This window comes from Vipera berus, assembly GCF_964194415.1.
Source record: "Vipera berus genome assembly, chromosome: 11".
Classification (NCBI taxonomy): Eukaryota; Metazoa; Chordata; class Lepidosauria; order Squamata; family Viperidae; genus Vipera; species Vipera berus.
This window is the reverse complement of record NC_138214.1, coordinates 13827600-13840171: the sequence shown is the minus strand read 5'-3', so window position 1 is coordinate 13840171 and position 12572 is coordinate 13827600. Positions and strand designations below refer to the sequence as shown.

The 12572-nt window shown below is 40.0% G+C and overlaps 1 protein-coding gene across 2 annotated transcripts in view; it reads left to right on the top strand.

Moving 5' to 3' along the window:
• The window catches only part of LOC308673244 (phosphatidylinositol-binding clathrin assembly protein-like), a 46959-nt gene continuing 34387 nt past the window's right edge, over positions 1-12572 (top strand). For both annotated transcript variants that reach the window (XM_081336794.1, XM_081336793.1), the window contains exons 1-3: positions 1-482; positions 9405-9547; positions 11684-11759. In XM_081336794.1, the coding sequence (XP_081192920.1) occupies positions 353-482; positions 9405-9547; positions 11684-11759 (349 nt within the window). In that variant the 5' untranslated portion in view covers positions 1-352. The remainder of the gene's footprint in view (positions 483-9404; positions 9548-11683; positions 11760-12572) is intronic.

The window sequence follows — 12572 nt, the reverse complement described above, 5'->3', positions numbered from 1 at the left end:
CCTCTGAGGTGAGGAGGCAGCGGGGGCGGCGGCGCCGACAGGCCGGACGGGGCGGAGGTCTGGCCGGCCGGAGAGCCGCGTCGTCGTCGTCGTCCGCGAGAGCGAGAGAAGGCGGGGAAGCGCGCAGGGGCGTCCCTCTCGCCTCAGCCCGGGCTGCACGGCGGCTGGGCCGGGCTTGGTGGCGCTCCGCCCCGCGGCCGGCCTGCCCGCCGCCGCCGCTCCTCCTCCTTCTCCTCCCCCTCCTCCTCCTCCTGCCCTGCGCCGCCGCTGAGGGCCGTCGGGGAAGTCCTCCGCTGCTGAGGGGCCGCCGAGCTGGGCAAGGAGCGCCGCCGCCGCCGCCGCCGTCACCGTCATGTCGGGCCAGTCGATCACCGACCGGATCACGGCGGCGCAGCACAGCGTCACCGGCTCGGCCATCGCCAAGGCCGTCTGCAAGGCCACCACCCACGAAGTCATGGGCCCCAAGAAGAAGCACCTGGACTGTGAGTGCGGGGAGGAGGGGCGCCCGACACGCGTGTGCATTCCCACGTTCTTCCCGCTGCCGCTTTCTCTCTGCCCGTGTCGGGAGCCCAGGGTGGGTTTCCACAGCCGCTCTCCCGATTTTTTTCCCCCCCAGGATTAGGTGGGAACCCCCGCCTCGTCCTGCCCGGACTAAGCCGGGGCTTAGCCAGGCCCAGCGCCCGGGTTCGGGCCTCTTGGGCCCGTGTCCAGACCAGTGGGGCCTGGGGGCTTGGACGGAAAGGGGGGGGTTCTGGAAAAGCTGTGGTTGGGCAGAACCCCACCCTCTGGATGGGCTCAGTGGGTTAAATGCATTAATGGTTGGGCTGCACAGACTGACAGAATGGCTTAGATGGATTGGGGTGGGGAATCAAACGCACTTGGCCAATTTTGCAGGAAGGATTCCCGTTTAGTGCGTAACAAAGAGGGAGAGGATTTTATTTTCCTCTCTTTACCCCCCCCCCAAGCTTAAATCCCTTCGCCTTTTGTCAGATGGTGATGGTTCCCCTTGATGTCAGGACCTGCCACTCTTCGTAAGTGGGCATCTGTAACCTCTCTATCCTGGGTTGTTGGCATCCTGGGTTGTGCTGCGGGGTTGGCGACCCCTGTCTGGCATCCCTTCCTTGGACTGCAGTGTCAGTTGAGGGATAGAATCTAGATTGTAGCAGTTGTCAAAAAAGTGTCTGGGTATTGAGCTATGCACAAGAGGCCATCTTTTCAGATCCAACCTCCAAATCACAAATCTCTACCTACCTGCCTACCTTGGGAGGTAGTGTATGTGTTTGGCAATTTTAATTGTCAGCTAAAGAAAAGAGTGGAGGGAAGCATCAGGTGATAAGAAAAGACGGCCTGGAATCCTGAAAAGCTGAGGACCAGATAGTGCTCTGGGTTAAATGGAAAAATCAATGGCTTCCAGTCCTTATCTTTCTTGGATGAGCAGGTGCAAAGGTGACCAGCAAGGCTGCTTCACAGCTGGGGACAAAAAAGGAGGTGCAGTTTGCCAGACATGATTTGCTGAAGCCACTTTTGGTATAAAACTCTGAGAAAGCATGATTAAACAAAAGAGTTGTTTCCACTTTAATGAGTCCTGACCAGCCTTTATAGAAGGTTAAAGAGAAGATATGAATCAAGTTAAATGTTTCTGTCTTACAGGATTAGTAATATTCCGCTGCCCTTTAGAAGTACAACTACCTATGTTAGGTTAATGGGAGCGGAGAATTGCTGTTTAGCTTTGTTTTAAAAAAGACAACACCAGAATATATCAAACAGAGCAAGAGTTTTATTTCCTGAGCTTGTTTGTTTCCTCCCATCTCTTTGTGGTAGAAATAAACATGCCTCTTCCAAGTAACTCAGTTAAAATAAGTTCTGTGAGAGATCTAGTAAGCACTGTCAAGTGACTCTTGTCATAATACATCTGCCTCCAAATAAAGGACATTCTTGACCTAATGAACTGAGGTCTAAAGCTTTCTATTAACACGTCAACCAGATAAGATAAGGTAGTGTGGTTCTGGGTTCTCAGAGCTCATCAATATAAATAATTTCAGTTGTTCTGCCTTGCTTTTTATATAGCAGTTAAAATGGCCTTGGAAGAAGAGTTTTTATTTTATGTTAGAAGATTGCTGGAGAAAGAGAAGTTTCTTGGAATCAGTATGGAACTACTAGCCTTAAAGCCATTATTATAGATGCACAGTCAGCCAGATGTTTTGGCTGGATTTGTTATTTTTGTCCACCTGTTGAGTTTTTCCCCAGGACAGCGTGATAGATGACAGACATTGTTGTTTAATAATCTTAAAGCTTTTATCACAGGATGTAAGCTGTTCCAAATAAACCTTTCCATTGGCAATTCTGATGGTGATTTTGTGAATGCTGATGGTGTTCAAGTGGTGTTCCAGATGTTTTGGGATTGCACCCAAGTCACCTATTGGTACTGTCTTTGCTTTACCATAGTCTTCTACTTTGGTTTGCAATTATTTTTGTATTTTGGGATTTTTCTCTAGTTTTTTTTTTGCTGTTTCCAGGAACTGCCACATCCACTATCCAGACTTTTTTTTGTCTGTCTTAGCAGTTGTTAAGTCTTTTATGTGTCATATGCTTATCTGTTTGATTTCTAAAGTCCCAGTGCCCTTTGGCTATTTCATTTTCTATTACTTTTTCTACTTTATGTTCCCACCAGTTCTTGCAGGCAAGTAGTATTTCTGGCAGATATTCCAATGCATCTTTGTTGCTACCTTTCTTATTTGGTTCTTTGTAACAAATCTGAGTGATGATCTTGCATTATTTTATTATAGTTGGTTGCAGTCAGCCTCATAATTATACTGGATTTGGCATTTTTATCCACCTATCACTATTATTATTTTACAAAAGCTTGATTCTCATTGCATTCATGCAGTTATCTTGACAGCATTAAGAAAGTGGCTTAACCTTGCTTTAATCCAGAATGTTTTTGCTTATTTCCTAAGGTAGCCAACAGCCTGGGATTCCCTAGTGGCCCCATTCAAATGCTAACTGGGGCCAACCCTGGTTAGCTTCTAGGATTAAGCAAGGACAACTAGTAAGCCAAAGATCTGAGCCCAATAATATTTCTTTGCAATTTAGTAAGCAACACAGATAATACATTATTGACTAATCAGGAATCTTCTAGTTGCTCTTTGGAATTGTGCTGATATTAAATGCAGTCCCAGGGCATGTACTTTTATTGAAACTTTCACTGTTTCCATCTGTATGTTCCTGTTAAAATGGAGAAAAAAATTACAGTGCAGCATTAAGTTTGCATCACTTCTACTTTCTAAAGCGGTATTTATTTCATAGTACAAAACGAATGTTATTGTCATGTTTTATTCTGCAAAAAGGCACAGTGGTAAAACATCTACCTTTACATTTGATGTTGCATATAGAAATATGTATACTTGTATTTATTTAAGGCTTTATATTTCTTTTGAGATAATTCTACCTGTTCTATACTCTCTTAGCAACAAGTTTACTTTGTCACTAAAGCATGCATGCATCATCTGCAGTCGGAATTAGCAGTGCTAATATGAGATTGTCATTTCTTAACCTTTCAGCTTGCCTGACTGTTGTTGACTGTAGAATTGTGGTTGTTGTAATAGAAGATGCTAGTCTTCTACATATACCATAGGTGTACTATTTACTCTGGATAATATTTGTTCCTCTATCTATTTAAGACGTACATGATAATGTTTATTTACTTTGACTCAGACAGATAACAGAAATATCAATGTTGTTTAGTTCTAGAAGGAAAATTGTTGTAGGAGCAGCAAAATCTTGTGGCACCTAAAAACTTCTTGCTTCTTCAAATTCTTACAATGCTTGGCTATTTCATCTCCACTAACTACAGCCTCAAGATACGGTAGTTTTCATTTATAGTTTGTAGATTTTGTATGGTTTTTGGTTTCTGGTTTTTACTTCCTATTCAGATGTCAGCTTAAAATCAGTAAACTCAATTGTACAAGGAAATTAGGAAGTGACAACAGGATAAGGTTGCTCAATAACATTGAAAATAGCAATATTTTAAAAAAGGAAATAGATTTAATCTATTGCAGCACATAGAGTTGTTCAAATGAGTTCCACTACATTCAAAGAACCATTTAAGCATTATGTCTGTGCCATAGTGCAAAGAAAGAATTAAATCCAAGAAGGCATGTGAAATGCTTGTTTGATTTTTGTTCAGCATGGTAGGAAAAATCTATACAATGCTGCTTAATTCACCCTGTTTCTTTTGTTTGGAAAATGTCTCATTTAATGGTAAGAATGTAAGGGAAGCTGATTTTTGGAAATTATATGATGTTGAATGTCATCATTGGATGTTCGCAGTACAAAAAGATTAACAAATGCTGCCATCCATGGTTCTTATATATACTGTATACTTATGTTTAAAAAATGTTATGTACTGCTGTTTTTGTTCTGTTGAATTCCTTTTGCGGCACATGGATAGAATAATATATTTTTTAAAAATGCATTGCAGTGCTACATTTAAATTTTCCCCCCTTCTCTAACAATAGCTAGGATTTACGAACATTTATGAAGATTCCTTCATTCAAATTTTTTACAGCCATAAAGATTATTAAAAGAGCATATTGGAGGATAAGTGAAAAGTAATATAATTTAAGAGCGGAAAATAAGTTTCGATCAGAAGACAAATACAATTCAGAATGCTCCAGTTCAATTAACTTCAGGTCATAGACTTTCAGACTATATATTTACTAGCTCTTATGCACATTAAGTATTGCTTCTGCATATTATATGTGCATTGATTTAAAGCAAGGGATTTATTCTTTATAGCAGGGAAAAGTCTGATTAAACTGACTGTTACATTTCCTAGTCGGTAGTTCACACTAGTTGCTTGAAATTACATTATATGTTGTTTCATTCTTACCTCTTTGTTGAATTGTTTACATTTCAAACTAACAAGTTTTCTCTAGGATTAGCATCCTAGCATTAATTATGAGAATATAGAAGCCAGTAGTGCAGGCATGTATTTGTTAAATTGTATTATGATTCAGTATGGTGATAAATCACAGTGACTCCATTCATGTATTAGGCCAAAGCAAATTAATTATGTCTTACATGATATATATAAACTTGTCCATTAGGTGGGTTTACATATCATACTAATGCATAATGTGGTTTTTTAACATTTCTATTGTGCAAACCCTGACATTATTTGGCACAATATAGGAGTTTAATCACTGTTGTTAAGCTGAAGGTGGACCAAAGAACAAAATAACAATACTGTACTGTGCTTTATATAGTGGAGTGTCTGCTACCTCTCAATTTGAGTGATTTAGAGTGTTTATGTTTATAATATGATAAATATACAAGCACACACTCAAATTAGTGCCGAGTGCTTGCTTTTAGGATCATTACTCAGGCATGTCAATTTTTCCTAGCCAGTCTTTAGAACTTTAAAAAAAATTTCAGCTATCCTTATAGCTACTCTTATAACTTCCACCTGTAAAACTTTTATTCTAACACAGAAAACTATTTTAAACCACAATCCCCCCTCCTGCCACAGTCCTATCCTTTCAGTGGATAACACTGACTGCACATTTTTAAAGGTTAAGAGTGTGTGCGCGTTCCTATCTTTCTAGGTAGGTGTGTTAGAAAGTGTGTTATTCTTAGAATAAGGGCATTTTAGTACCCAGTCATAGCTTTGCTGAAGTCCTATATTTGTCCATATTGTCAGCAGTTTAATTCTGGGCAAGATCAGAAATGAGTATTATGATCTCTAAAACCTCTCTAGAAATTAAGGTGATCTACTGTGACTTCTTCTTATATATGATGTAAATGTTTCAGAAGTCTTAGAAGCTCACAGAACTGTTCTTTTTATTTTTAATCAGCACTTACATGTTTTATGGGTATTTGTTAACTACTGCCCACTAAACCATACATTGTTTGGTTTTCACCTGTCTTATCATGATATTTCAATTTGGCATGGCAGTTAAAATGCCTGATACAATCAAATGAGCAAATCTCCTGACTTTGCTGTGGATGACCAGGAAATTTCTACATTTTGCATCTTTCGGAAAAACGATGCACCTTTAATCTACTTAGGTCTTTTTCTGATAACAAAAGGGATGTGTGTGTGAAGAAGATGGGCACATAACTATAAACCTTGTCTTTTCTGAAGATGCGCAGAGTGATCTACATAAATATTCTAATTTTTCCCTCCAACACAACCCTGTGAGATAGATTTGACTGAGACATAGTGGCTATGTTTGATCTGAGCTATAATTAACTAATTTAGATTTCTGGATTTTGTGCACACAATGAGCCAGAAATTAAATACCAGTCTGAGTTCACACAGTATACTAGGGCTAAAAACCTGGCTGACCTATCAGTGATTCAGGCAGCAGTGCAGACACAGCCAGTGACTAACCCATAGTGACCCAATGTACTTACCCAGTTGAAGGTTGCAAATTATACTGCAACTGAGAGGGGATTCTGCCTTTTTTAAAATAAAATGTTAACTCAGATTTATGGCTTGATTAAAAACTTTTCAGAAATCATTGGCTCAGGAATGTAGTGCAGGCTACATAGATAGCTGTCAGGTTCTGGATAGGCGTTTTTCACAGTTTCTCATCTGCTAGATGTGACGTTCACTAATCAATAATGGATTTTCAGTACAGAAGGTTTTATTTCCTATTGTGATTGTGAATATCGGGCAGTTATGTTGATTTATTATAACAGCATTCTTGCTGGCAGTTTATCTTCACTTGCCAATAATGGCTTTAGCTACACACAGCAAAGTTTTTCAACAGTTTTTAAATAATAGCAAGTGATAGCTCTCATTCTGTAGATTGCTTTCACTTGAGAATAAAAGCTTCACATTGATTCAGTGTCAAGTGAGCCTACTTTACTCTAGTGCAGGCAGTGCAAACTTGCATATTCTAAGGGGATCAATGCTAGACGATGGCTTGATATTATGAGCCAGATGCTGGACAACAAACAACACCAGCCATGCTGTATCTGGGAGTATAGTTACCACACCTCCCAGACGGTGGGTGTGGTAGACTTGCTGCTGCTTGCAATGGCTTGCATGGATTGGGTGTTGCACGCGGTAGAGCCAAGTGGTGGTCCCTAAACATTAGTTATACCTCAGGATTATCAGTAGTGCAGAAAAGTCTGCAGATTTATAGCTTGCGTTTGGAAATAGAGGAGATCAGAATTGGATCATTCATGTAGGAAATTGTGGTTTAGAAAATAAGGAGTAGGGCATTTCTAGAAAAATGGTTACTTTTAGAGGCCTGAGCAAACTGGGAATATTTGAGTTTGGATGATACAGGCTTTTTCACACAAGAGGAAGAAAGTTAAATAATAAGAGAAATAAAATCCGGGTGATGTTTATAGTTTCAGAGAAATGCTAAATTTGAATGCCTGCATATCCTGCTTGTTCACAGTGACAAAAATTCCAGGTGAGGAAAAGTGAAACACTATATTGTTTTACAAACTGAATCATTTGATGAAAATAGGGAATATAGAATAACAAGGGAAAGGTGGGAGACTTTCTAATATTATTCATGCCTGCTCAGGTTCCAGTAAAAATGCTAATCGGATCTTACCGTGTTTCCCCCAAAATAAGACCGTCTTTTTTTTCTTTTTCTTCCCTCCAATAGAGGCACCAGGTCTTAGTTTTTGGTGGTGTCTTTTCCATGGTCTCACCTCACCACGGCGGCACCGACAGCCCTGCCCAGTTGGCCCACTTCTTCTGCGGCTGAAGGAAATGCCTCTGCAGCTGAGAATAGAGCTCCAGATTGATGCACGTGGTGCCCCCCGGCCTGCATTTCACCATCAAAGACCTTTCCGGAAGGCCTCTGACAGCGAAATGCAAGTCAGGGGGTGCCGCAGAAGAAGTGGGCGGGTGAGGCAGGCGTCAATTCACAGGAGGCCTGGCTGCAATGGTACGGGGCGTGTGGGGCAGCTCCATCCCCCCCACCCCTGCCCTAGCTTGATTTTTAGACGTGAGCCTCGCCCCAAAACTAGGGCTTATATTAGGCCTATCCCCCAAAATCAAGCTAGGATTTATTTTGGGGGTAGGTCTTACTTTTGGAAAACACAGTAGTTTGACTGTGGGACTGTGAGACCATTGAACTGAATGCCAGTAGTATTAAACATTTGCTCTGCTGTCACATTGCCTGTCTGTTCTCCCTTCAGCGCTTTGGGTTTCCTGTGTGCTACTAGGGAAAAAAAACTTAGCTGCAAATCTTTGGGCCAACCTCCTCCTGTTCATTTTCTGTGCATTTTTCTCACCTGGTTTATAAGGTTACTGTATGCTTTCTCTCCTCATCCTTGTCTTTCCTTTACGAAGTAACACAGTTCTCTTATTTTTCCTATAAAGTAGTCTGCTAGGCCAATTTTATGTTATTCGAAGGTAAAATCGCTATAAACTAACACATATTTATTAAGGAATAGGGTTTTTTTAAGCAGATTGGAGATTTAATGCTATAATTTGTTTGAATTTAAGATGGCTGGCTTTGTTGCAACAAGCTGATATTTATGTGTAAAACGATTGTAGACAATCCAGCACTATTTGCATTTTCTCACTGCTTGTATAACTAGTGAAGAAGTTTGGGGTTGTGTCTTTCAAACCTGCCCAGCTGCTTTCCATAAGTATTTTTCTCTCTATTCCCCCCCCCCCAGCATATTCAAAATGTTAGTGAATAATCCAAGAGTCTTGAAGTACTGGAAGGGGCTCCAGTCTTCCTCCCTCCCTCCAGTTTTGGCTAGATAACATTATTTTAGGCTTTTGTCTACGTGTCAGTAATGATATCCTCTATTTCTAATCCTGTCATGTTCTAAACATAATTTGCCACTTCTGATTTGGTAAAACTTTTCTTTTAGATGTATACATCAGTTCCTGTTTGTAAAGGATGGATAGATGTGTCTGATTCAGCAAGCTTGCTGTATCATTTTCACCAGAGAATAAAACTGGCACTGCAAAAGAAAGTTGCTTGATGCTAAAGATGTGGAATCATGACTGAAGCATTTAGAAAGTGTTTTGATGTAATTTCTCCAGTTAATGTGTGAAACGTGAAGAACACAAGTAGTCCTTGTTTAGCCACCACAGTCGGGAGGGAGAGGCAATTCGATAGTTAAGCAAAGCAGTCACTAAGTGAAACTACAACTGCTTTTGAGGTTGCTTCAGCTTTCCTTTGCTTCACAGACCTGCAAAGGTCATAGCTATGAGGAATGATCGTCACTGTTGTAACTGCTAAATGAGGACTACTTGTAGTTGGTTGAATATGAAAGTCAAGTTTAGGATTCCAGAATACTTTTGAGCGTATCCCTCTTTTTGAGCTTTTATTGGTATAAAAATGGTGAGATGGGTGGCAGACAAATTTGATAAATGAATACATATTTATTAAAACATCTTGTTTCTTGAATTTCAGATTTAATTCAATGCACAAATGAGATGAATGTGAATATTCCACAGTTAGCAGATACGCTTTTTGAGAGGACGGCAAACAGTAGCTGGGTAGTAGTGTTCAAAGCTCTAATTACAACACACCACCTCATGATGTATGGAAATGAGGTAAGAAAGCAGCGTGTTTTTTTTCAATACAGCGTTTCATTTCAAAATGGGAGGGGTCTCAAAATCAGTGCCTGGTGAATTTCCAAAAGACAGCATGGCAGAGGCATCAAGAACCAGGAGGAATTGCATATGTAGCTCCTCATTAGAAAACAAATACAGGCATAGAAATTTATTAATTTCCTCCCCCCCAAAGAAATTAGCAAATGTGTTAAATGAAGTACTTACACAAGTGCTGGTATAATTTCCTATAAATCCTGCATTGTGAGATTCTGGCCTGATAGGTTTTATTTTTCCCCTTAAAGGTTCCGACTTGCCATTTTAACAACATTGTGCCTGTTAGCACACCCACCTTGGGGAATCTGAATGAGAATGAGTTGCATTATTTATTTAGTTATTTATTTAGTTATATTTATATACCGCCCTATTCCCTGAGGACTCAGGGCGGTTTACAGGGAATTAAAAATCCAAAATACAAAAATTAAGAACCAAATTAAAAAATATTAAATTGACCCTGTAGTCGATTAAAAAGAACCCCAAATTAAAATTTCTCCTCAGTCTGGGCCCAAGAGCTCGAAGAGCCAGGTCTTCAGGCCCCGGCGGAATGATCGGAGGTCGGGGGCAGTTCTCAGCTCCACCGGCAGCTGGTTCCAAAGGGCAGGCGCTCCCACCGAGAAGGCCCTATCCCTGGGTGTCACCCGCCGGCAATCTCTTACCGGCGGGACCCTGAGCAGACCCTCCCTGTGGGAGCGCACTGGGCGAAGGGCATTTGATGCCGGCAGCAGGTGTTCCCTCAGATGTCCCGGACCCAGGCCATGTAGGGCTTTATAGGTGATAACCAGCATACACACCCCAAGCTCACTTTGTGGTGGAATTGAACAATGCGCTCTCCATTGTTGTCTGGTTAACAGTCCTTTATCCCCAAAGTGTGTGTATATGCTATTTTTAGAAGACATGTTTGTCATAAAATCTATCAGCTCCATTCTTACCATGCAAAAATTTCTCCCCCTGATTTGAAAAACAGTGGAATTTGCTTGACAGAAGACTGATTTTTACAGGACCGAGGCAATCCTGCCTCAAATAAAGGCAGACTTTCCTGAAGTGGTTTATAGTGTTCAGTCTTGCAGGAAGCTAATAGTATGGAAACTAAAGCTAACAAATATCCCATATCTTAGCATTGGAAGAATCCCAAAGGACAATGAGATAATAACTTGTTAGTTGTGTCAGCTTGCAGCAATTAAAGCATTAGGAGTAGAAGTCTTTGCCTTGGATTTATACTAGGTCTGTTTTCCTACTATGGGTAGATGTAAATCTTGCTTAATTGTCATGAGAATAATCTCACAATAGTATAATATATAGTATAAAGAATAGTATTCTTTATAACCATGATATAGTAAGAGGCATGCAAAATGAGCAGTCCGCAGTGGTGTAATATTTGAGTTTTGCTTCCATTTCCCTTTTCCACGGAACCATTTGTAAATCAAGAGTTGCTATGAAATACATTGCATATCAGTTTCTCTTACATCATTCTGCTCCACTTTTATCTCCCTGGTTAGTGATTGCAAAATTGTAACTATTAATAGATATAATTGGCTTGCCTTAGTAAAAACAAGAAATAGTTCTTGTTTATGTGATCAAGGAACTACAGGTGGTCCTTGACTTACAACAGTTCACTTAGTGACTGTTTAAAGTTACAACGGCACTGGAAATAGTGACTTATGACTGTTTTTCATAGTTACAACTTTTGCAGCATCACCAGGATCATGGGATCAAAATTCAGACAGCAGTTGGTTCTTACTTACGACCATTGCAGTGTCCCAAGTCGTGTGATCACTTTTTGCAACCTTCTGATAAGCAAAGTCAATAGGGAAGCCAGATTCACTTAACAACCAGGTTACTAACTTATCAATCACAGTGACTCACTTAACAACTGTGACAAGAAATGTCGTAAAATGGGGCTAAACTCACTTAACAAATTCTCATTTGGCAACATAAATTGTGCGCTCAATTGTCATAAGTTGACTGTATTTCATGTGTCACTTGCTTAGAAATGAGCAATATAAAATATTTCTATAGAAAGACAATAATCTGCAAAAAAGATAATAAAGATAATCTGAATTCTGTTTCATTTGTTCACAGCGCTTTATTCAATACTTGGCATCTCGAAATACATTATTTAATCTCAACAACTATCTGGATAAAAGTGCCATGCAGGGTAAGGATACTTTTTCTTTTAAAAATAAGTTTGAATTTATATTCTGTGTTTAAATTGAATCATATTTGATTAGCCCATTACATCTCTTTATCTTGGTGAGGTTTTTGTTATTGATAATGAAAAGAGTGATTGGGGTTTTAAAAGTGAGCATCGAATTTGGAATGGTCAGATCCTCTAACTTGAGGAAAGGAATTTTTCTAGAGCCAGGCACAGCATCCTTCCATCAGTGCTACTACCTGGCACATATGCCAACATTCTCTGCCTTCGGGAAATTAAGACAATTCAACATTTTTTACTGTAGCTTTTATAAGGATCTTTGAAAGGACATGATAATCCCTCTTCTACTACTTAAGTGCACCTGGGGAACAGACTAATTTTTACACTCACTTTCTACTTTCAGTCTCAATCTATGAAACCACCTACCCACTAAACAAATTTATTGTAGTGTCAATTCAATTGAGGCAACAATTAACATGAAACATGTCTTTTTAACTGATGGATTTTATTTGCTTGTATATTGCTGATCTCTATAAATCAAGAATTTGATTTTAATTGTAAGCAGCTTGTCAGAGTGTCAGTTACTAAAACACCCCCTTATTGATGATTCACAAGCTGAACAATAAGGACGTAAATTGTTCTAAACAAACTCCTCAAAATGTTGTTGGCTTTTATTTAACGAGGTGATACTACCATTCATAGGAACTACATCAATTAGCTAATGCCAAGAGGTTTGCAAGTTGAAGCAGCTGGAAGATGGATATTCCAAGGAACCAAAATTAATTTGGATCCCAATACATTCAGAAGAATTGTTAC